Source organism: Thermothielavioides terrestris, chromosome 1, assembly GCF_000226115.1.
Source record: "Thermothielavioides terrestris NRRL 8126 chromosome 1, complete sequence".
NCBI classification, from domain to species: domain Eukaryota; kingdom Fungi; phylum Ascomycota; class Sordariomycetes; order Sordariales; family Chaetomiaceae; genus Thermothielavioides; species Thermothielavioides terrestris.
The window spans coordinates 5,566,454-5,588,019 of NC_016457.1; the positions used below are offsets into that span (position 1 = coordinate 5,566,454).

At 58.5% G+C, this 21,566-nt stretch overlaps 8 protein-coding genes across 8 annotated transcripts; 5 read left to right on the top strand and 3 right to left on the bottom strand.

Moving 5' to 3' along the window:
• Positions 1-547: 547 nt before the first annotated feature.
• THITE_2109107 (uncharacterized protein) lies at positions 548-2,257 on the bottom strand. Its single transcript, XM_003649896.1, has 3 exons — positions 2,091-2,257; positions 1,921-2,009; positions 548-1,853 (listed from the first exon to the last, which is right to left on the bottom strand). Exons 1-3 carry the CDS (start codon positions 2,166-2,168, stop codon positions 749-751), a joined length of 1,272 nt encoding a protein of 423 aa, XP_003649944.1. The 5' UTR covers positions 2,169-2,257; the 3' UTR covers positions 548-748.
• A 744-nt stretch (positions 2,258-3,001) lies between these two features.
• On the top strand, positions 3,002-4,266 carry THITE_2109111 (uncharacterized protein). The gene is made up of 2 exons (XM_003649897.1): positions 3,002-3,826; positions 3,957-4,266. Exons 1-2 carry the CDS (start codon positions 3,127-3,129, stop codon positions 4,124-4,126), a joined length of 870 nt encoding a protein of 289 aa, XP_003649945.1. The 5' UTR covers positions 3,002-3,126; the 3' UTR covers positions 4,127-4,266.
• THITE_2109113 (uncharacterized protein) lies at positions 4,266-4,899 on the bottom strand. Its single transcript, XM_003649898.1, has one exon. It carries the CDS (start codon positions 4,646-4,648, stop codon positions 4,454-4,456), a length of 195 nt encoding a protein of 64 aa, XP_003649946.1. The 5' UTR covers positions 4,649-4,899; the 3' UTR covers positions 4,266-4,453.
• Positions 4,900-8,010: 3,111 nt separating this feature from the next.
• Positions 8,011-9,673, top strand: THITE_2109117 (uncharacterized protein). Its single transcript, XM_003649899.1, has 3 exons — positions 8,011-8,593; positions 8,660-8,954; positions 9,045-9,673. Exons 1-3 carry the CDS (start codon positions 8,321-8,323, stop codon positions 9,515-9,517), a joined length of 1,041 nt encoding a protein of 346 aa, XP_003649947.1. The 5' UTR covers positions 8,011-8,320; the 3' UTR covers positions 9,518-9,673.
• A 37-nt stretch (positions 9,674-9,710) lies between these two features.
• Positions 9,711-11,284, top strand: THITE_2109119 (sphingolipid delta-4 desaturase like protein). The gene is made up of 3 exons (XM_003649900.1): positions 9,711-10,144; positions 10,218-10,496; positions 10,560-11,284. The coding sequence occupies exons 1-3, from the start codon at positions 9,905-9,907 to the stop codon at positions 11,256-11,258; spliced, it is 1,218 nt and encodes a 405-aa protein (XP_003649948.1). The 5' UTR covers positions 9,711-9,904; the 3' UTR covers positions 11,259-11,284.
• Positions 11,285-12,088: 804 nt separating this feature from the next.
• On the top strand, positions 12,089-12,995 carry THITE_2109121 (uncharacterized protein). Its single transcript, XM_003649901.1, has one exon. It carries the CDS (start codon positions 12,391-12,393, stop codon positions 12,907-12,909), a length of 519 nt encoding a protein of 172 aa, XP_003649949.1. The 5' UTR covers positions 12,089-12,390; the 3' UTR covers positions 12,910-12,995.
• Positions 12,996-13,704: 709 nt separating this feature from the next.
• Positions 13,705-16,928, bottom strand: THITE_2109122 (uncharacterized protein). Its single transcript, XM_003649902.1, has one exon. It carries the CDS (start codon positions 16,809-16,811, stop codon positions 13,911-13,913), a length of 2,901 nt encoding a protein of 966 aa, XP_003649950.1. The 5' UTR covers positions 16,812-16,928; the 3' UTR covers positions 13,705-13,910.
• Positions 16,929-20,583: 3,655 nt separating this feature from the next.
• Positions 20,584-21,143, top strand: THITE_2109124 (uncharacterized protein). Its single transcript, XM_003649903.1, has one exon. It carries the CDS (start codon positions 20,703-20,705, stop codon positions 20,979-20,981), a length of 279 nt encoding a protein of 92 aa, XP_003649951.1. The 5' UTR covers positions 20,584-20,702; the 3' UTR covers positions 20,982-21,143.
• Positions 21,144-21,566: the final 423 nt, after the last annotated feature.

Here is a 21,566-nt window from a genome sequence, read left to right on the forward strand (position 1 = left end):
TCCGCGCGGCGCCGGCGGGCTGAACATGCGGGGGTCGTGGGGGGTCGCGGGAACGGATGCCGAGGCGGTGGAGCGCATCGTGCAAAACGTCACAGGCGTGCTGGAGGGCAGGGGCAGCTGGATGGGCTTGCTCGGGGGCTTTCTGAACGGCAGCTTGTTGCAGGGTGCGGACATTGGCGGCGGAGGCGAGGGGCTGGGGAGGATATCGGATCGTGACAGGCCGCGCGGGCGAGAAAGGGGTGATGACTCTTATGATGACGACGATTATGATGACAGGAAACGGAGAAGACGGAGGAAGGAGGAACCGCGGGAGAGAGGAGTGTCGAGGGCGCAGACTTGGGGGTGAGATGGATCTGATCTGCTACGGTTACGGCTAATGACCTTATGACTGTCTCGTTTTTTTTTTTCCGGCGTGGCTTATTTTCCTATCTTCTGTTTATGTTTTCTACGCTAGACACGATGTTGATGATATGTCGGGTGTGTTTTGGTCGTTTGCGGATCGGATGGATGGCTTGGACTAGCACTGCTCTAATCTCGGCGATACAAGAACTTCACGACTTGCAAGCTTCGGTCTGTCTCTGCATATCGCGCTCGCGCGCTCATCACGCACGGAATTGACACTGGATGCATGTTCTATACCAAAAGCCCCTCTTCTTGGATTTGCCGTGCAACAAGGTACGTAAAAATACCAATTTCATTCATCTAGCAGTCGGCACCGGGGGCCCTCCCAATTCTATAACTCCTCATGCTATAACTCCTCATGCCCATGCTCCTGCTCGTCGCGCATGACGGGCTTGTCGGGCCGGCCGCTGTCCTTGTGCAGATCGACGCCCTTCTTGGCGCGCCACTTCTGGAAGAGGGCCCAGAGCTCCTTCTCCATGGCGCTGTCCATCTGGTCGGGCAGGACGACGACGTACTCGACGTACAGGTTGCCGAACTCGGTCTTGTGGTAGACGCTGTCGCCGTCCTCGTGCCACTTGGGCATGCCCTCGCCCGGCACGGTCTCGACGTGGTGCGGCTGGACGACGCTGCCGCGCGGGCGCGACAGCCGCACGATGTGGCCGTCCAGGTGGGTCAGGTTGCGCGTCCAGTCGCCCAGCAGGGCCTCGCGCAGCGAGAGCACCTCGCGCCAGTAGAGGTCGTCGCCCTTGCGGCGGAAGAAGGCGCCGTCGACGCGGTCCGGGTTGGTCGCGTCGTCGTCGACCGCCGGCTCCTTCTCGAACAGCGAGACCACCAGGTCGCCGGCCACCCAGTCCGGGCTCTCGTCGGCTTCGTTCTCGAACACGATGCGCGCGCCGTCGGCCATGCCGCGCTCGATGGTGACGGACACGGCGGTGGGCTTGCGCACGACGCGCTCGCCGTGGCAGACGGGGCAGCGGTGGGCGATGGTCTTGCCGCGCCCCCCGCAGGCGTCGCACTGCATCTGCATCTGCGTGACCATGCCCGGGGCCAGCTGCTGGCGCACCATGCGGACGCCGCGGCCGCCGCAGACCTGGCAGGTGTGCACGACGCGGTCGGCCGCGCCGGTGCCCTCGCACTCCTCGCAGATCTGCTGCTTGTCCCAGTGGAACTCGGTCGTGCGGCCCGTGTAGAAGTCGCGCAGCGCGATGCCGACTTTAACCTCGACGTTGTGCCCGCGCCGCTGGCCCGGCTGGTTGCCGAAGTGGCCGCCGCCGCCGAAGAAGCGGCTGAACAGGTCGAACGGGTCGTGCGTCTGGAAGCCGCCGCCCTGCTTGCGCTGCTTGAGCCCCTCGTGGCCGTACTGGTCGTAGATCCTGCGCGACTCGGGGTCCGAGAGCGCCTCGTACGCCTCCGAGACTTGAACGAACTTTTCGTGCGCTGTCGGGTCGTTACTGGAGGACCGGTCAAGTCAGAAGGCAATGAATGGGTGAAAAGAGGAGACCAGAGGGACAGACTCACGGGTTCTTATCCGGGTGGTACTTCTTGCTTAATTGCCTGTAGGCCGACTTGATCTGTCTGTCTGAGGCTTGCCGGTCGAGGCCGAGCACCTGCATTGGCCGGCGTGTCAGCGGTGGCAGACGGACGGACGGGACAAACACAACAACAGCACAACACAGCAGCAGCCGCACCTTGTAGTAGTCTTCTGCGCCGAGGGCAAACTGCGCCAAGGCCAGGAGCGGCAGCAAGATGGTCTTGTAGAACCTCATGGTGGCCCGTGGCCGCTGTGGCCAGGCTGGCTCTATCCGTTGTCCGGTTTGTTCGGTGTGTCCGTCTGTGTTTCTCGTTCTCCTGTGTCTCTATCTGTCCACTTGCGGCGTTCGCAGGCCAATTGCTTGCGACGAGGACGTCGTCTGCGAAAGCGTGTGGGTCTGTCGAATGGCCAAAGATGCGGATAGTGAACGACAAGAAGCGGAACGGTGGCCGGCGCGGCGAGGGGTGCAGGCGAGGGCGGCGTGGTGCCTGGAGCTGGAACTGGGAAGCTGTCAAGAGCACACTTACACGGCGCATAACTGCGCAATCTGGCAGCAGAACAGGCCCACCGAGACATTGCAGCCAGCGTGGTCAGAGTGGCCTCGGAGCGACAGGGATATGCTATCGGTAGCTTGCGGTTGGCTGATCGTAGCTCTGGTCTTTGGCGAGTATGGAGGTATCCTTATCAGGAACAAGGGTGCAGAGCTTCCTGTCCTGCAGCCAGCCCTAACCATGCTCAAGAGACTCTCCGACCCCAGACCCCAACCCCAACCCCCAACTCCCCTCACAGACCTCACCCCATGACCTCACCCCCGATTCGATAGCTGCATAATTAGGTAACTACCGCCGTACTTACCAAGGTAGACGGCATACCAGTGCGCAATAAGTAGGGTAGCCGGACGAAGGAGTGGAGGGCTATACGCAGTATCAATGTATCCGGCCATGGCCCTTCTTTGGCGTGGCCGAGTCTTCGTCTCCGCTTAGGATTGTTTTTTCCCCCTTCTCATTTTCATTCTCTTTCTCGCTCTTCACTCCTCCCTCCTCGCTCCGCCGCAATAGAGGACCACCATACTCAATTCAACCATACCCTTTACTTACTCAGTGAAGCCATACACCTCCACTCCACCAACCAACCAACCTTCCCGGCGACAGTCCTTCTCCTCCTCCTCCTCCTCCTCCTCCTCCCTCCTCACCATGCCGCACCCGGCCCTCGACTCCCTCCTCCACCCGTGGATCTTCATGGGCATCTCGCTCTCCTACCTGCCCCGGACGCTCCTAGACCTGCTGCTCGCGCGGGACCTGCGCACGCTGCTCTCCTGGCCGCGCCTGCGCGCCGCCTGGTTCGGGCGCTTCTGGGCGCGCGTCGGGCCGGACGTGCGCGCCAACGCCGAGGCGCGCGTCGTGCCCCTGCTGCAGGGCCGCGTCTCGCACGGCTGCATCCTCCCTCCTCCTCCTGCTGACTCCTCGGCCTCTTCCACCTCAACCGGCCCCCACCCCCCCGTAGGCGGGACCATCATCGAGGTCGGCCCGGGGTCGGGGATGTGGACGTCGCTGTACACGCCGGCGCACCTGCCGACGAGCCGGATCGACAAGATCTACGGGATCGAGCCGAACCCGTCGGTGCACGGGCTGCTGCGGGCGCAGATCGCGGCGGCGGGGCTGGGTTCGGTCTACGAGATCGTGCCGGTGGGCATCGAGGACCTGGCGGCGTCGGGCGCGGTGGCGCCGGGCAGCGCCGACGCCGTCGTCACCGTCATGTGCCTGTGCAGCATCCCCGCGCCGCGGCACAACATCGCGCAGCTGTACGGCTACCTGAAGCCCGGCGGGCGCTGGTACGTGTACGAGCACGTGCGGTGTTCGCGATCGCAGGGCTGGGCGATGCGGTTGTATCAGGGTGAGCTTTCCAACCCTTTGTTGACTTTGCTCCCCTCTCCTTTCCCCGAGGATCCTTCTGTGTTAGCAGGAATTCTGTGAGGAGACGATGGAATTAGCTGATGGCTTGCTTACCTCCCTCTCTCGCGCAGCATTTTTGAATCTGCTCTGGCCCCACTTCATCGGCGGGTGTGAGATGGGCCGCGACACAGCTAAGTGGCTCAGGGAGGCCGGCCCGTGGAGCGAGGTTGACCTGGCGCCGCCCGAGGATGATCAGTGGTACCACACCCTGCCTCATGTCATCGGCGTTCTCACTAAATAGAGCGTCACCGGCTCGACTGCATTCTCGTGCACCCTGCTTTCCGGTCATCACTTGGCCCCTCTGCTCGTTGTCTCGCTCTTGGCACTTGCCAGGAGGAAGGCAAACAGTTCTGAATCACCGATTTGAATTTCTGCGACCTAAACCACTTCCACTACCTGGCCGTCTCTGGCTAATCTAGGCGCACGCCATATCCGTCCATCTCCCCTGCCATGAAGGCAAAATTCGTGGAAAATGGCCTCCCAAAGATCATCAGCCAATGTAGACGACCAAGGTCTCGCCAATGCGAAAAGATCCGACTCCCACCCGGCAGATAGCCATATACACGATTTACCAAGCAGCCGCGGCCACCGGGGCAGTGTTCCAGTCATCGCCGACGCCGCCGGGAGCACCGCTGTCGAAGCCGCCATTGTCGAAGCCAGCATCGTCGAAGCCGCCGCTGTCGGCAGCTCCATTTCCGTAGCCACCCTCGGCCGCGTCCTCGGGAACCAGGGGGTTGGGGCACTTGGCCTTCAAATGGCCCATCTGCTGGCAGTTGCTGCACTTGATACGCGCCACTGCACAGTAGTCAGCAAGATAGACGAGCCTAGATAATAGCAAAACAGTGGAGACTTGCGGTCGCGCGGCTTGGGGCAGTCCTTGCTCATGTGGCCGTACTCATCGCAGTTGCGGCACTGGACGCTCGCGAGGTTGAGCGGTTCGGTGCACTCCTTGGCCATGTGGCCCTCCTGACCACAGTTGCGGCAAGCCCGGCTGCCGCCGCCCTGCGGACAATCGCGAGAGAAGTGTCCCACTGGAGGCCTGTTAGCAAGTCGCCCTTCCATTGAACTGGCCGCGAAAACATAGAAACTTACTTTCACCGCACTTGCGGCACTCAACGTCATCAGCCGAGCGCGGCTCAGGGCACTCGGCGATTTTGTGGCCGGATTTGCTATTGTAACAGTCAGTCTCGTGTAATCCTAGGCAGTTAAAGATCTCACGCACCCGCAGTCCTTGCAGGCAAACTTGTCGACACGGGGGATAGGGCCTGTGGTTCCGGTTAGCCGAGAATGCCATTCAGCTTCCAGGGGCGGGCTTGGTTACAGTCGCGAACTCGGTGGCCTTTCTCGCCGCAGTTGTAGCACATGATCTCGACGACATTTTTCTCGACCTTCTCCTGCGGGCAGCTCTTGGAAATGTGGCCGACCTCATCGCAGTTGCTGCATTTGGGAAGGCCGCCATAAACGACCTCACCGGCGTCCTTGAGACGCTCAAGGTTCTCGTCGACGTCCTTAGGCCAGCGCTCGCGGTCGCGCGGGCGAGGAGGGTTCCACTGGAAGCGATAAGTGACCGTGTACTTCTTACCGAGATTGCCCTGGAGATCCATGTTGGTAAAGGTGTCGGCCAGAACCTTCTCGACGGCGATGAGCCACAGCCCAAGTCCCTGGGCGCGGAAGCCACGCTCCAGCTCGGGGTAGGTCGTCTCCGGAGCAGACTTGACGTAGATCTGGATCGCCTCCTTGATATCGTCAATCTCACGCTCCTTGACAGCGCGCTTGATGAGCGCCCAAGCCTCTTCGGTGCTCATGTCCGGGAGGTGGCTACGGTCGATCTTGCGAGCGCCCTTGCACTGGCTGACTGTGTGGCCTGTGGTTCGAGAATAATCATCAGCACTAGTATCGGATGCCGTCGATGCAACAGCTGTCTTACCGCTTTCGCCGCAGTTCTTGCAAATGCGGTTGGGGCAATCCTTGACGAGGTGATCAGTAGACTCGCACTCCTTGCACTTCATGGCCGGAGCGTTGGGGCAGTCCTTGCTCCAATGGCCCTCCTCGTTGCAGCGACGGCAGGCGCCGCTGAGGACACGCGGCTTGGGGCAATCAGCCTTGTTGTGACTGTAGAGACGCGTCAGAGATATCTCGGTGATCATCAACGGATAGAAGAGGCAGTGGCGATGAGGCTTACCCAGTCTCGCCGCAGTTGAAGCAAGCGCGATCGCCGCCACCGTTGGCAGCGTCCTCATTGCCGCCGTTGGCGCCGAGGTCCATGTTTTCCATGCCGAAGGTATCGCCGCCGGGGGCAACGGCGAAGCCATCGTTCCAATTGTCGTCATTACCGTTGGCAGTGCCAAAACCATCATTCCACTCACCGCCGTTGGCGGCGGGACCATGGGCCCAGGCAGGGCCAGCAGGAGCAGCTGGGCCGTCCCAGCCGGAGTTGTTGTTGCCCCAATCAGACATGATGGGCGCGTCGCAGTGGTTCGCAAGGTCACTGGAGGTTTACGTATCAGATAGACTGCGGAGTAGGAAGAAGACGAGTAATCAATCGAGGTGGCTCGGAAGCCTCGATCGAAGGAAGGTCAATATGCTTGGAAAGAGACAGAGAGGAAAGAAACGACCAGCCGGGTCGGTCTGTCGCAGAAAAGGCAGGTTGGTTGCTCGCGTTTCTCGTTACGCGCCTTGCATCACGCGACTGAGGAATAGAACACGAGACACTGAAAGAGGGCAAAAGGAAAAGAGTTGGCTTACCCAGTTGGAGATGATCAGTCAGTCAAAGTGCGCTGTAGCAGATGGTCAGTCTGGAGGTAATAACCACTTGCTATTGCGTGTGGAATGAGGTATGCTCTAGGCAAGCGATGGAAGAGGAGCAAACCGCGGTCGCCGAAGCTGAGGGGGAAGAAGAGCGAGAGCAACGTACCGTCGAAGCTTTATCCTTTCTTGACGACAGAGAGGTCGACAAACCACAGGTGATGGCCGACTGGAAGAAAGTCGGAAGGTGGGTACCTTAGAGAGATCTGTGGGAAAGAGAGAGGTGGGAGGAGCAGGAACCTGGGAGCAGAAGAAATCGCAGAGGAAGGGCGGCAAATTTCTGCCTGCGTCAGGCACAACCCAGATCGCCTGGACTACTAGGGCTGCTATGTCGTAGCCCCGCTTGCCAAGGAAGATTGCAGAGTCACCGTAGAAGATGGACGCGGGTCTGAACCGGGGCGCTGCCTCAAGGCGATCTGTGCTGGGCTCCAGGCTCGAGGGGAAGGGGCAACCGGTGCCAAATACCAAAATGATTGCATGGCCCAAGCTGTTGTGTCAAGAAAGGAAGGAGAAATCGACATAGCACATCACGCACTGCATTGCTTAAGCATTCTATGGTGAGCTAAGAATTGGTGATAACCGGCTGGCGTTTCGACATCAGCAGGAGCTATAAGGGGGAAAAGGGGCAATGTAAACAATCATTCAGGGGCCGTTACTGGGCAGTTTACGCTCGTGCACGGACCATACTGCGCGTGGCCCCAAGCTTCAAGACAAGGCCCCTTTCACATAAATCGTTACCTGACCCAAGGGATATCGCAATGACAAAGTTCACAACGGATTCGCAGAATTCCAAACATGCGCTTCAGTACCTCCAAGGCAAACAAGGTAGGCTCACCACTCAGCACAGCCACCAAAGAGCTCAGCAATAAGCCCTCATGGCATCTGTTCCCTAACTGCTTCCATGAGCTCTTCGACGAATAGTGACTTGCAACATCATGCTTGATGAAATGGCGGACAGCCGAAAGCTTGAATGCGATGTCCAAAGCGATTTCGTCAGTCGCTATCCTTTCTACCTAGGAAGGTACCTAGGCAGGTATGAGTGCACTCTGAATGCCACCTTTGCGGTGTTTCGGGGAATTGCGCACCGAGCCTCCAGTCTTCAAAGGCAAAAAAGGTTGCTGCTAACACACACACCGCCCGTCTCCATCATCGGCCGGGTAAATGAGTTCTCGTCGAGCTAGCTTCATCAAGCTCGCCGTTGGTCCCACCTGCTTGCCTGTTTCTTCTCACCGGAATGGAATTTCTGCAGAAAAGCCATGCTTTGTAATCCAGCCCTCCGATTTCCGCTCGATAGTTTGAGATGCAGATCCAGCCTGGAGTGGCTTCCGGCTTCTCGGTCCCGGGTGGTGCGCCGTGATGCTCACTAACAAACCACAGAAACCAGCAGAGGGGTAATCTTAACTGGGGCGCGGGGCATTCAAGCGCTCCACGAACTAGGCATGGAGCACCCCGCAATCTCGCATGCAGGGTGCAAGTGATCCCGTGGACGCACCGTCGGCCCGGAAAAGAGAGCTAACTGCATGATCCTCTCCTTTCCTGAGGGTTTAAAAGGAGACTTGGACGTCCTGTGTGGTTCTCGGGCCATAATCCTGCTCAGCATTCCAAAGCGACATCACCAACCGCAAGCACCATGGCGAAGCCCGATAACCTTCCCGAGATGGAGTACCGCTTCCTGGGCCGCTCCGGGCTGCAGGTCTCGGCCATATCGCTGGGCGGCTGGCTCACCTATGGCGGGCACGTCGACCGCGAGGGGACGTTCGCCTGCATGAAGGCTGCCTACGACTGCGGCATCAACTTCTTCGACTGCGCCGAAGGGTACGCCGGGGGCGAATCGGAGAAGGTCATGGGCGAGGCCATCAAGAAGTTCGGGTGGAAGAGGAACGACCTCGTCATCTCGACCAAGGTACAGATTAAACCATATTTTTGTTGAACCCCTATTTCTGCGAGTGCTGAGGCTGACGGGTCCTAGCTCTACTGGGGCGATGCCTTCAGCGACAGCAAGGTAAACAACCGTGGCCTGTCCCGGAAGCACATCATCGAGGGCATGAACATGTCCCTCGAGAGGCTGCAGCTGGACTATGTCGACCTGATCTTTGCCCACCGGCCGGACCGCCACACGCCCATGGAGGAGACCGTGCGCGCGTTCAACCACCTGATCAACACGGGCAAGGCGCTGTACTGGGGCACGTCTGAATGGAACGCCGACGAGATCGCGCAAGCGTGGCGGTACGCCGACAAGTTGGGCCTGATCGGGCCTGTGATGGGTGTGTACATCTTGCCCCGACATCATCTCTCTTGCGTGACGAGAGAATTAAACATGGAAGAGGTCCCAAGAGCTAACACGAACCTCGCAGAGCAACCGCGGTACAACATGCTGGAGCGCATCCAGGTCGAGCGCGAGTACGCCCACCTGTACCGCGAGGTCGGCCTCGGCCTGACGGTCTTCTCGCCCATGCGGCAGGGCATCCTGTCGGGCAAGTACAAGAACGGCATCCCGGACGGGTCGCGGTTCGCGCAGACGCAGGTCGAGTTCATCGCCGGTTTCTGGAAGCGGACGGGCAAGGAGGAGTTCCAGGCCATGGCGGACCAGGTCAGCAAGCTGGAGCCCATCGCGGAGCGGCTCGGCATCAAGCAGAGCGTGCTGGCGCTGGCGTGGGTGCTGGCGAACCCCAACGTGAGCTCGGCCATCACTGGCGCGAGCAGCCCGGCGCAGGTCTACGAGAACATCGAGGCCGTGCGGGCGTACAAGAAGCTGACGCCCGAGATCATGGACGAGATCGACAGCATCCTCAACAACAAGCCGCCTGAGGTCACCATGAGATACTAGTCGGGCTGGAATTAACGTTCAGAAAACAAAACACAAAAATAAAGTGTAATTGAAGTGCATCCACCTCGATGGTTTTATCAGCTGGCGGAAAATGAACGGTGGCCGTTGATGCAGTCAGTGGAAAAGTAAAATCGGCCGATTTTGGCGGAGTGACAGCCCACCTCGCAGTGTTTCTCGAACGGTGCCTGGCAGGCCCGATTGGCCCAAACGGGGGTAAGCTGCCCCGCTCTTCCGCCCCCGCCCCTGTCAATGGCCCGCTAACAACTCCGGACCCCGTACCATCCGAACCTCAAACTTGGCAGGAGGCGGTAACATGCCGTGAGCTTCAACTCCCCGGAACTGCCGCCGCTTGCCTCACCCTCCTCCAAGTCGGCCAGTACCATCGCCATGGCTCGCTCGGGGGCGGCATCGACGAATTCCTCTTCCAAGAGGAACGGGCGCGCTGCCAATGGCAAGACCAACGGCAATGCCAACGGGAACCGCAGCGCCGATGCAAACGGTGCGTCGGCCGGCGAAGCGCAGCTCGACGTCGACCCCACGGATCCCAAGTACCGCGACTTCTTCTGGACCTACACCGAGGAGCCACACCGCACAAGACGTCTTGCCATCATCAAGGCACATCCAGAGGTGAGCCTGGTCTACGGTGGTACTCACCACGTTTCTCTCGGTTTGGTTTAACACATCTGTTCCTCCGCCTTAGGTCACCAAGCTCTGCGGGCCGGAACCTTTGACCAAGTACGTCGTAGCTGGTGTCGTCGCTCTCCAGCTGCTGCTCGCACACCTCCTGCGCGACACGCCTTTCTGGTCGTGGAAGTTTTGGGCCGTCGCCTACGTCTTCGGCGCCACCTCGAACCAGAACCTCTTCCTCGCCATCCACGAGATCTCGCACAACCTCGCCTTCCGCTCGCCCACAGCCAACCGCCTCCTTGCCATCTTTGCCAACCTGCCCATCGGGCTGCCGTACAGCGCCTCGTTCAGGGTGCGTGGCCCTCTCTCTGCACCGCTCGCTCTCTGAACTACCACACTAACAGCCCTCCCCCAGCCGTACCACCTCACCCACCACAAGTCCCTCGGCGTCGACGGCCTCGACACGGACCTGCCGACCGCTCTCGAGGCCTTCTTCCTCGACTCCATCCTCGGCAAGGCCTTCTTCTGCACCTTCCAGATCTTCTTCTACGCCATCCGGCCCATGACCATCTACCGCGTGCCGTTCACCTGGGTGCACTGGGTCAACCTAGCGGTCCAGCTCGCCTTCGACTACGTGCTCGTGTTCCGCCTGCCGGCCTACTTCAGCGCCCAGTCGCTGCTGTACCTGCTGCTGTCCTCCTTCCTCGCCGGCTCGCTGCACCCGACCGCGGGCCACTTCATCGCCGAGCACTACGTCTACGAGAAGGTGCTGCCGGAGGCCCGCGACCCGCGGAACAACATCCCCATCCCGGAGACGTTCAGCTACTACGGCCCGCTGAACCTGGTCACGTACAACGTCGGCCTGCACAACGAGCACCACGACTTCCCCGCCGTCCCCTGGACGCGGCTGCCCGCGCTGCACGAGATGGCCAAGGAATTCTACGCCGATCTGCCGCACCACCGGAGCTGGACCTACGTGCTGTGGCGGTTCATCTTTGATGACGAGGTCGGCATCCGGTGTCGCGTGAAGAGGAAGCAGGGCGGTAGGGTGGTGGGCGGTGGTACCGCCGTGGCGAAGGTGGCGGATTGGAAGCAGGAAGAGGTGGAAGCATGATCAAGACTTGTGGGTTGGTTTTGCCCGGGCCAAAGTTGGAATGCCATATGATACGCCCTTTAATGTTGAGCGAGATATAGACTTGATTCAGATACAAGTGTACGATGGGTCTAATGTGCAGCTGAGCGCGTCACATTGCCTGGAATGACCACATTGAGGGGTACAAGATGTGTCTTTGTGTGAGGCAAGATTCAATTGCCAGTGACCGTCCCACGCTGTCCAGCTGTAACCAAGCCACAAGCTTTCCCAACGGTCCCTCTCTCTCCCGTCTCTATGGGACGTTGGTTCTGCTGGTACCGTTTTGGACGCCCCAGTCTGCCGTTTTTCTCCAGAATTCGCTCTCATCGGCCGCTCTGACCGGGGGAATATGCATCGGTCTCCGGGCGGGTTGGTATGTTCGGGATCGCTGGCTTGCAGACGGGGCTTTGTCCGCCTCTGAGAGATATCACGGCCAGAAAAACATCGTAAATGAGGATCTTTTCCCAAGTACCCAGATAGACACAAGTAAGCAATCTGGCATAGAGTGACACCAGCTGATATCCCAACGAGTCTTTTTCACACTTAGCAAGTCCCAGTACCCAGCAACCCGCAAGACCAGCTCTGCTTCCGTCACCTTGCAACACCTCCCTCGCCTTAAGTACCAGGTAGCATGACCAGTCACGCACCTCACAAGAACACAGGCACAGGAATGTGTCACGGTACACGGAGATACTGTCTGTCACCTCCCCAGAGACAACAAGGTTAAAACGAGTTTTGTACTTCCAAGCAGTAGTGGGTAGCACCGCGTATTATGCAGTGTTTTCCTGGACAAGCAGCAACTCCAAGTTTTTGCCTCCGCCTCCTCGTTCCCATGTCACAAGTCATCCTTTGCTATGATTACGATCCACTTGCGCTTGTTATCCACAATGCTCTCTATTTGATAGAATATACCTGGAGGTCGTATGTAAAGGGGAAGGACTGCGTTGTATGGGGAAAGTCGACATATCCCCGGTCAAGAAGTGAAACTAAAGAGATGGTCAAAAAATAGAGTCACACTCCATCCTTGGCACCCCACTTACACGTCGCGAACGCGTTCGACCCCATACTACCCTTTTTCTTCCAACCACCACAACTTCGTCAATTGCAGGCCAAAATGCGAGCTTTTGGGCTCGAATTGTCGCCCAATATCCGGTCTATCCGGGGGAAACGAAGGTATCTCCTGGATACGGAGAAGGCTGCAATTATTGCGGCTCGACAAGCCGGGGTATCGCGCAAGACCTTGGCTTCCAACTTCGACTGCAGTTTGGCCTGCATCTCCCGTACGGTCAAACGCTTCCAAGAACGCGGAACCGTGGTTGTGAACCGCCAAAGCCTTGAATTCTCCTCGGAGCTTTTTCAACCAGCTAAGCGAAACAAAAAGGGTACTTCGCTTTTTCCGAACGTAGAACAAGAGGGTATCGGGGCTAAGCTTAACAACACTAAATCACAAGAAGAGCAGAGCAAAAGAGGAGGCTGGCGGTGCCTGAGCAGCGAGTTAGCTCGCCAGCTTCACCTTGCCGTCCTCCCCATTGAACGAACGAACCCCTATTACGCCCCTGCCATGCCTGTTTGCAGTGAGGGAGCAGAAGATGACCTGCCTCAGCCATCGCCAAGAGAAGTACAAGAACGGTAGTTAGCCTTCTAGAAACAAGAAGAGGAAGAAGCAGTGGCGGCCAGAAAACGCGAAAAAAAGGGGGCACAGAAAAACGAAATCGGCCAATTCCCAGCCTCTCTTAATTCATAAACTGTGTCTGTCGTCCGCGGGCCCTGAGGCAGTAGTGATTTAGAGGCATAATAAACATAAGATGAATAAAAAAGCAGAGCATAAAGACATAACCGCCGTTAAAAACAGGGGCCGCTGGCTGGGCTGGTTAGCTAAACGAGTCAAAAAACCATCGACAATTCCGCCCTGCCTGCCGTTTCCCTCCCTCACGCAACCACCCTATTCCACCGCTGCTCGCTCCCATCAGGTCTTCTGTCCCCTCAAAGGGGCGAACAACCATGTCAAGAAGAAAAAAAAAAAAAAAAAAAAAAAAAAAAAAAAAAAAAAAAAAAAAAAAAAAAAAAAAAAAGAGAGAGAAAAAAGAAAAGAAAAATAAACGGAAGGAATGAGAAATAGGGAGGCAGAAGACCGCCGTTGAGGAACGGCTTCTCTCCCTCAAGCAGAGTCCGACTCCCTTATGTGTGAGCTTTTGTATATGCGCGTGTCTTTTCATATCCATCCATCCATCCGTTGTCAATCCCAGCCCGCCACCCTTCCCTGATCAAACGCCCAAGCACAATTTACCCACACTCCGGCGCTCCAAGAAAATCAATCGTGTAAAGGAAAAAAAGAAAAAGGAGAAAAAGAAAGAGAAAAAGGAATGGAATTTTGCCTTCGTAGCTAAACCCCGATGCTATGCACGCTCATCCATGCAAGTAGACAGAACCCGCTCCAGCAACGAAACCGCAAACCAAACCGCCCGAAACCCCAAACCTAAAGCAAAACGAAGGAGTCGCAAACTATAAGAACATATCATTAGTTTCACAAAGGAAAGGCACGGCGTCAGCTGGACGCAGGGCCCTTGACCCTGCAGCAGACACTCCCTCTCCTCTCTCACCTAGGCCTAGGCAGCGAAGATACCAGAGCCAGAATCAGGCGGAGAGAGGAAGGGAGATAGAAATGCGCACCTCCTCCGCGTCCCCATTCCCATCCGGAACGGTGGGAGACGGCGGCGGCGGCGCGGTGCCGTCGGTGGAGTTCGGCCGGGCGCCGGGCGGGTCGTTGGCGGCGTTGGGCTTGACGGTGGCCTTGCCGGAGATGGTGGCGGTGCGGACGCGCTGGCTGAGCGGCAGGGTGTACTTGAGCACGCCCTTGAGGATGAGCTGGAACTCGTCCTCGAGGATGCGCTCCCAGCGCTCGGGCCCGCCGTACGTGCCGTTGCCCGGGTTCTTGAGGCGCACCTCGCCGGTCGAGTACGAGATGCCCTTGTGGAAGAAGGAGCCCTCGAACGACAGCGCGCTGTCGAAGCCCGTGATGCTGCCCAGCCGCATGTTGGGCGCCGCGTCGTCCGGCGGCGACGGGTCCGGGTCCGGGTCCGGATTCGGGTTCGGGTCGGCGTCCAAGGCGCTTAGCGCGCCGCCGTCTCCGCCGATCGGCTTCGGCGGCGGGGGGCCGATCTCCCCCGGGTGCGTATGCCGCCACCATTCGGAGTCGGTCATGGCGTGGGGCGACTTGGCGAACACCTCGATGTCGGCCGAGTCGACGACCACGACGACGACGTTGGGGTTGTGCGCCCGGACCGTCAGGTCGAGCATCAGTTCCTGCTGGCTCGCGACGACGTGGTCCATCGACACCAGCTGGATGTCCGTGAGCGGCTGCGAAGTCGCAAACATGAATCCGATGGCGCCCGACACGACGAGCAGCAGCATCACCGTGAGCACCAGGCAGCTGGCGAACCGGTTGAGGACCGAGGGCGGCGGGCGGTGATACGTCTGCGCCTCGATCGACCGCAGCGAGTGAATGCCCCTCCGGGCGCGGCCGGGCCGTGATGACCGCAGCGTGCCGGCCGCAATCAGAGGTGTCGTCTCGTCGTCGGCGCCAGTTGTCGTGTCGTCCAGGTCATAGCCCGCTGACAAGTACGCGGCCCGCTTGCCGTTCGCGCCCGCGCTGCTGCGGTTACCGAACCGGGGACTGGGAGGCCCAGACGACTGTCGCGAGCCTGCAGTGAGCGCCGCGCTGAACGGAGAATGCTCGGCAAACAGGGATGGATGTCCGTTAACGCCGCCGCCGCCGCCGCTGCGGCCCCAGCGACCGAAATGGTGGTGGTGGCGGGCTGTTCCACGGGCAGAACCGGCATTGCTCCTCCCGGTGCCCCTGCCGTCGTCTTCGACCAGGCCGCCCTCGCTGTTTCCGTTAGTGTTGGACGAGTTGACAAATTTCATGTTCTTCTTGACAACCGCGGGCGGGCCTGCGCTTTCCATGACGGCATGGATGGAGCGCATGCCGCTGCGGTCGGCCTGGCTGGCCATCGAAGTGGCGCTAGGCGTCCGCGAGTGGAACCTCAGAGGTCGGTCACGGGCATCTGGCGGGTTAGAGTCGTAGACGAACGTCTCTTCGGAGTCGGACGAGTTCGCTTCCTCGACCGCGCTCGCCACCTTCGCCTCGAAGATGTCGGCCTTGGACGACGCTAAGCGATTTCTGGTCAGCAAGCTGCTCATCTGGTATATGACCATGCTCTGCCTTCGACTGCCGGGCCGACGAGAGCGACTGTCTGCGGCTTCGTCGAAGTGACCCTTGGTAGGCGAAATAGACTTCTCAGTCGGCGAGACGACTGATCCCATGGACTGGTAATGGCGCAAGCGGGGGAACAAAACAGCTGAACTTGGTGGCTCACCGTTGCCGGCCGACACAGTGGGTTGCTTCCGCGTTGGCTTCTTCTTTTCCTTCTTGGGCCGGATCGTTTCTGTGCTCGCCTTTGTGCGCAGGCTCACACTCGACCCTTGCGCTCCCGTCCCCGAGACAAGCGGGGCTTGTGGAATCGACGTGACCGTCTCCGTCTCGACCGTCATGCTCTGCAACGCCTCTCCCGTCTTGGTCTTGGTCACGCCCTGCTTGATACCCGTGCTCGACTGCCTCTTTGTGAGCGGCGGCGCGCTTGCCGCTCCGCTCCGCCGCCTGCCTTTGAGGTTGTCAGTCTCGCTGCCGCTGTCATTAGCGCTCGGCGCCGCGCTCGCTCCATTCTTAGATGGCCCGAGTTCGACGGAATCGGCCTGCGACGTTTCTGACACGATGCTGTCGTCGAGTTTTTCCTCTATCGACTCGTCCGCGTCCCGGGGCGAACCTATCGGGCTGGCTTCCTGCACGGTCTCCAGGGTTGACGAGCTTCCGCCTCCTCCGCGGGCGGGTGTCCTCAGACCGGACGGCATGTGGAGATCTTCGGCATCCGTGTCCGACTGCACGTCTGCGGACTGAGGTAGCGGCGGAGTTGCGCTCTGCACATGGATCAAGGGCGTTTCCGGTTCTGCCCTCCTCGGTGGTCCGAGATTCGGCTTGTGAAGGATGGGCGGTGGCGATCGTAACCTGGGAGAGACGGGCCATCTGGGCGATTCTCGGAGGTGTTCCATTGCCGTGGGCGATTTGACGGGCGCGCCCAGGTTCGCGCCCAGGTCTGACGTGGACGGGAGGAGAGTGGGGGTGTTCGCAGAGGACAGGTTCTTGGACGCGGGCGCCGGGGTCGGCTGGCTTTGCCTTGCAGATCGCGAAGGACTCGGGTCTTGCTGGCTGTTTTTCCGGGAGCGGATTCCCGAGTTCGCCGACGAAGTGCGCGAGGCAGTCGGCCGCCGCAAGGGCCTGGTGGGAGAGGGCTCGCGCGATGCGAGGGGTGACGGCGCGGCGGACGAGGAGGAGGAAGGCGCTGATGTCTGCGACGTCAACTTGGATGGACCCGATTCGGTCATTGGCGTTATTGTCGCCGTGCTGGCCGAGGATTCGCGGGATAAGGCGGGATGTGCATCTTCCGACGACCCGGTCGATATGTTTGGTGACTTGTCCATCTCTGCATGCGCGCGCGGGTGCTGACTGGACTGGCTGAAGGGAGAGGAAGCGAGGTTCGATCCGGGGCACGCATGCCACGCCTCACGCCCCGCGGTGGTCGCAGAGGCAACAGCTCAGCGTTAACCTTCTCCGCTAGCCGATTCGACCAATCCAGGGAAGCGTGGCAACCGGGCCAGCAAGCAACGAATCGAGAAAAGCGCGTCCTCTGTTGTTTTGTGCGACGGACGCCGTCTCTATGTGGGTCCCAACTGTGAATTGGGTGCTGCCCACGGACGCCGCGCTGCGTCAGCGAATTGACTGATGGCAGTTAACCCGCAGACGGTCGGCGACGTCAGGACGCTCTCATTTGTCGACAGTGCAGGCAGCTGCTTCGTTGACGAGGGGCTCTTGCAGGGTCGAGCGAGGGGGAAAGCGGGGGGTTGGTTGTGTTCGGTGTGTACTGTAATTCTTCGTTGAGTGTAGAGGGCTACGGAGGAGGTCTGGCTGTATGGCGTGGATTCTGTACAGAAATGGTGGATGATGTCGTTGGTCGATCCAACGGCCAAGGTCGACCAAGCTTTCATTTCCCTGTGCGATGTGTTGCAGGCACGAGCAGCGGTGGGGATCAGCGGTGCGTTGGCCCGCTCTTTCTCCGTTTTGGGCCTGGGCTCTGAGCCCCTGACAGTGAGACGGTGCCCGAAAGGGTTTGGGGCGGCAGTTTACGGCCAGATACGGCGCAAACAAGAGGCGAATAACACCCAGTTCCAGAACTGGCTTCCATCCCGCAACAGGGGAAAAATAAAAAAAATAAAAAAATAAAAAAATAAAAAAAAAATAAAAAAATAAAAAAGTAAAAAATAAAAAAATAAAAAAATAAAAAATAAAAAAATAAAAAATAAAAAAAATAGTAAGTTTATTTATTCCCTACTCTAGCAGCCATCGGCTCTGCAGATTCCTGCTGCTAACGTTTACCCCTGGCCTCTTGCGTGGACGATGCTGAGGGCGGTAGCAGCAATACACTAGTTAACGGAAGTGTTACTCCGGTGTGCGTCTTCGGCACCCGAGAGCGAAACGGTACACACTATGTTCCGTCCACTCCGAGCCCTGATGTGTCAGGGCTGAAGAATCCCGCAATCTGGGAGTTAACGCTGGTCCCTGAGACGTGGCACTCTCCACCACCACCCGACAGTACATCCCAGTCGGTAAGCGAAGTACACATGTGTACATGTACCGTCCATTGGAGGCGGGTCTCATGCACCTTGAATTCGAGAGACTCAGCTGGGCATGAAGTACTGAGAAGTAGTGTAACTACCTCCTTACTAGTGGCAACACGATAGACGAGGCATTCTCGGGCTCTTGGCATGTCCCCACTTCGCTTTCGATTCCAGAATCTTTTCCCGGCAGTCCCGTCCTGCCTCAGGGAGGGAAGAAACTTTTTTTCTCCAATCCACCTCTAACCGAGCTCGACGAATCGACCTGGTAATGGTGTCGCCCACAAAGGTGGTGCGAACAACTTGCCACCTGGGCAAGGTCGCGTAAACGGGATGCAGAAGCGTGTCAAACTGCAGCAATGACGACATCCGATAGTCACAACATCGCGGTTTTTCGTTATGTTGTTCGCATCCCTCGTTCGAATCCCGATGCTGCGGACACTTTGGAAGCTCATTGGTCGAGATGGTCGTGCAACGTGAACGAACTTGATGGTCGAGACGCTTCACTGGAGCTTCGTGCCCATCGAAGCCATCGCACGCACGGCGATTAAATCTGCCGGCTTCAGCTGCTTCCCGGTGATGCCGCTTTTGGCCCATGACATTACAGACAGAGCGGAAGTAGCTCGCGGCAGCTGATGATAATTCCATCTTGGCATGTGCGAAAACACCAGATCTTCCCACACTGGGGGCTCCAGTCTCCTATCGTGCAGGTTCGCCCGAGACGGCAAACAGTTTGCACATGGAGCTACCTACCTACCGAGATACCTCTGGTACCGATTCCGTCGGATTGCGCGGAAGGGTGTATATTCCGATCTAACGGCCTCTCAGAGCCAGCCAAGTGGACAGAGGCACACCTTGTGAACACGCCACAACCAAGTAGCTGAGAGTCAGCGGTGATCGCCCTTGTTCCTGGCAACAACAGTCCCTCCTTTGTACACTTTGTCGTGTAGTGGACTGTGTAACGGAATAGTTAATCCGAACCACGGCGCAGCGGCCAGCCAGCCCTGTTGGACCACCACTTCCCTGGGTCCGCCATCCCCGTCTTCGCTCTCCAGTCGAAGGATCAGGTTCGGCCGGGCGTTCCGGCAGGGGCCGAAAGCCCCACCGTGCCGCAGCATCCACCAGCCGGGAATGCAAGGGCCTCGTCAGCACCGTCTGACAGGGGCGATCGATCGCTTGGAGAACTTCAAGCAATGTTTTTTTTTCCTTTCCTCCCAGGTTTGTCGGAGAAAACGGCGCGGGCCAAAACGCTGGGAATCCCGCGCCAGGCCCTTCACCGCTCACTCGCCCTGGCTCCAAAACCGCGCAAAAGACTCCCGCACTCTGACACTTCTTGGGGGTGTAAGTTTCTCCGTGCCTCCGTTTATACTACCAACGGCCGTGTGACACGTGGTTCGGGTGGGAACCACTCAACCTTCTTTTTTTTTTTTTCTTCTGCTCTCAGAGACCTCGTGATCCGCCAATCACCAGATGGGGGAGCAGCGCATTGGTTGCAGGCACTATGCTCGCTTGCCCACGCTTCTCGACACGCAATCAAGAACCATTTGGGGCTGACCGATAAACTCCATTAACGTTGTGTGTCATCGCGTTGGATATGGGAGCACCCGCTGCCTTCCCATCCCGCCAACCTGTCTCAACCGGGCAGCTAACTTTTTCCGGCATTCTGGAGGGTGACCCCGAAACGGGGCGCATGCCCGAACATGCCCACCCACCCGAACCACCGCGCACTTTCGATCAACTGCGCAGGAACCCGCGGTTGTCACTGGCTCGGCGCCGCTAAGATGCTGCAGGGTCGCTTGCATGTTGCAAGGACGGACGGACGGGCACGCACCACAGGACTCGCATCGCTCTCAGCCCTACCCTGAGCTTACACGTATCCGTACTTGGACAAATAGTTTATAAGGTACTGTGTTGGCCCGCCCCGCCGCAAGAGGAAACGTGCGCTCGCTGCCACTTGTGATGGGCTGGAAAGATGCTGTGAGCCGGCTTGACAGGAGAGCGCTCAGCAGACACAAACAGCCCCAGAGCCCCCACGGCCCCGTTCAGGCCTGATTGCCCCTGAAAAAGTCCCGATTAGGAAAATGCGCTCATGAGGTGTTCTCTTTTTTTGCCCCCTCCCCGGACAGGTGGAGGACTTGATATGAGTCGTTGCTCGGCTGTCCTTCTCCGCTTGCCGCTGAGATGGTTGTCTCGAGCGTTGCCGGACCGCCTTCTTGATTTTCCGGGGGACTTGTCGGGGCTCCAAACACCCCCATTTTCATGAGACCATGCCCGCTGGATGAACTCGGAGTTGTGCAACGTGTGTTAGGCACATGGGCTGGTCCCTCGGCACTGCTACAGCCAGAAGCATCCAGCTCCATGTCCAACTGAAGCTGTTTCTTCTGCCAAACGTCTCAAAAAAGCATTGTAACCTCGAGCTTTCCCTTGAGCGTCAACCGGTTCGAATGAACCTGTCGCCCGGGTGACGTGGAGTCTTCTCGGCCAAGACGGCCTTCTCCCGTGGCAACACAACTTTACGCCGTAGCAGCTGAGAGTTGTAGTGAGTTTGACTGCTTCGCGGTCCCGGCATAACTTAAACTATACAGGAGTAGATGGACAACCACGTCCTACTTTGAACTCCCTGCCGGGCACCGCCAACCGTTCTTCGGTGGCGACTGCACTGGGACTCGACCTTACTCCCTTGCTGGATGCCCCTGGTCAATGACCAATTTGAGCTTACCGAGCAAGTCTTCGGCAACATCAACTTCTACAGCCATCACACGTCTACGCCACTGGCAGTCAGTCAGGTTCGTGAGAGGACGCGACGAGGACGGGAAGGCCACGGTCGCGGGGAAGGTGGTAACTGTGCAGGGGTCTCTGGAGCCGAACTCCACTGGGAAGACGGAGCTCGTGGCGGTGTGTGCTACGGAGCAGGAGCAGGAGCAGGATCGGGTTAAGACGTTGGGGGAGCATTTTGGTGGAGAGAGCGGAGAGTACTAGTATGGGGAAAAGCAACGGAATCGCGCGGGTTTGCTGTGGAATTCCACATCGAGGAGGACGAGGGAAGGACGAAGGGTGCGCTGTGGTTCAGCGTGTGAAGGCACCCCTTTCCAGCGAGCCGTTGTGGCTGAGACAGTCCAAGCACGTTCACCATCAACCATCATCCAAGAGACGATATGCACCAGGCGCAAGCCAGACAAGCCAGCAAATGTATATGTAGAAAAAATAGAGCACCAGTCTATCCTATCCCTGACCTCATCGCACATCCTAAAGTGCCAGTGCCAGACACATATCAATCATCAATGCCTGCTGCGTCTGCCCTTGATGCGATGGGCAAGAACCCGTAACCGTATCAGCACATGGCCACGTCCATGGAAGACGATCTCAACATCGAGTATCCTGACAACGCAAGTCCAAACAACGAGCTGCGAGAGGAGAGAGCCCCGACAATCCGTAAGAATGCCCACTTTCCTCCCGTCAAGCGCCATCACCGAACCAGTCTGGAGAGCGAGCAAATAATCCAAGCAAAGAAGCCAGTCAGTCAGCCACCCACGTCCTCATCCGCCCAAGCAAGCGGTCGTATCG

What these genes read in the sequence shown, in the direction of transcription:
- THITE_2109113 (XM_003649898.1), bottom strand. Translation starts at nt 4,648, where the DNA reads ATGGGCCATTTGAAGGCCAAGTGCCCCAACCCCCTGGTTCCCGAGGAC.
- THITE_2109121 (XM_003649901.1), top strand. Translation starts at nt 12,391, where the DNA reads ATGCGAGCTTTTGGGCTCGAATTGTCGCCCAATATCCGGTCTATCCGG.
- THITE_2109124 (XM_003649903.1), top strand. Translation starts at nt 20,703, where the DNA reads ATGACCAATTTGAGCTTACCGAGCAAGTCTTCGGCAACATCAACTTCT.
- THITE_2109117 (XM_003649899.1), top strand. Translation starts at nt 8,321, where the DNA reads ATGGCGAAGCCCGATAACCTTCCCGAGATGGAGTACCGCTTCCTGGGC. An exon ending in ACCTCGTCATCTCGACCAAG is followed by an intron (nt 8,594 to 8,659) that starts GTACAGATTAAA and finishes GACGGGTCCTAG; the next exon opens with CTCTACTGGGGCGATGCCTT. An exon ending in CCTGATCGGGCCTGTGATGG is followed by an intron (nt 8,955 to 9,044) that starts GTGTGTACATCT and finishes CGAACCTCGCAG; the next exon opens with AGCAACCGCGGTACAACATG.
- THITE_2109119 (XM_003649900.1), top strand. Translation starts at nt 9,905, where the DNA reads ATGGCTCGCTCGGGGGCGGCATCGACGAATTCCTCTTCCAAGAGGAAC. An exon ending in TCATCAAGGCACATCCAGAG is followed by an intron (nt 10,145 to 10,217) that starts GTGAGCCTGGTC and finishes CCTCCGCCTTAG; the next exon opens with GTCACCAAGCTCTGCGGGCC. An exon ending in CGTACAGCGCCTCGTTCAGG is followed by an intron (nt 10,497 to 10,559) that starts GTGCGTGGCCCT and finishes GCCCTCCCCCAG; the next exon opens with CCGTACCACCTCACCCACCA.
- THITE_2109107 (XM_003649896.1), bottom strand. Translation starts at nt 2,168, where the DNA reads ATGAGGTTCTACAAGACCATCTTGCTGCCGCTCCTGGCCTTGGCGCAG. An exon ending in GCGCAGAAGACTACTACAAG is followed by an intron (nt 2,010 to 2,090) that starts GTGCGGCTGCTG and finishes CGGCCAATGCAG; the next exon opens with GTGCTCGGCCTCGACCGGCA. An exon ending in TACCACCCGGATAAGAACCC is followed by an intron (nt 1,854 to 1,920) that starts GTGAGTCTGTCC and finishes CCGGTCCTCCAG; the next exon opens with TAACGACCCGACAGCGCACG.
- THITE_2109111 (XM_003649897.1), top strand. Translation starts at nt 3,127, where the DNA reads ATGCCGCACCCGGCCCTCGACTCCCTCCTCCACCCGTGGATCTTCATG. An exon ending in GGCGATGCGGTTGTATCAGG is followed by an intron (nt 3,827 to 3,956) that starts GTGAGCTTTCCA and finishes TCTCTCGCGCAG; the next exon opens with CATTTTTGAATCTGCTCTGG.
- THITE_2109122 (XM_003649902.1), bottom strand. Translation starts at nt 16,811, where the DNA reads ATGGACAAGTCACCAAACATATCGACCGGGTCGTCGGAAGATGCACAT.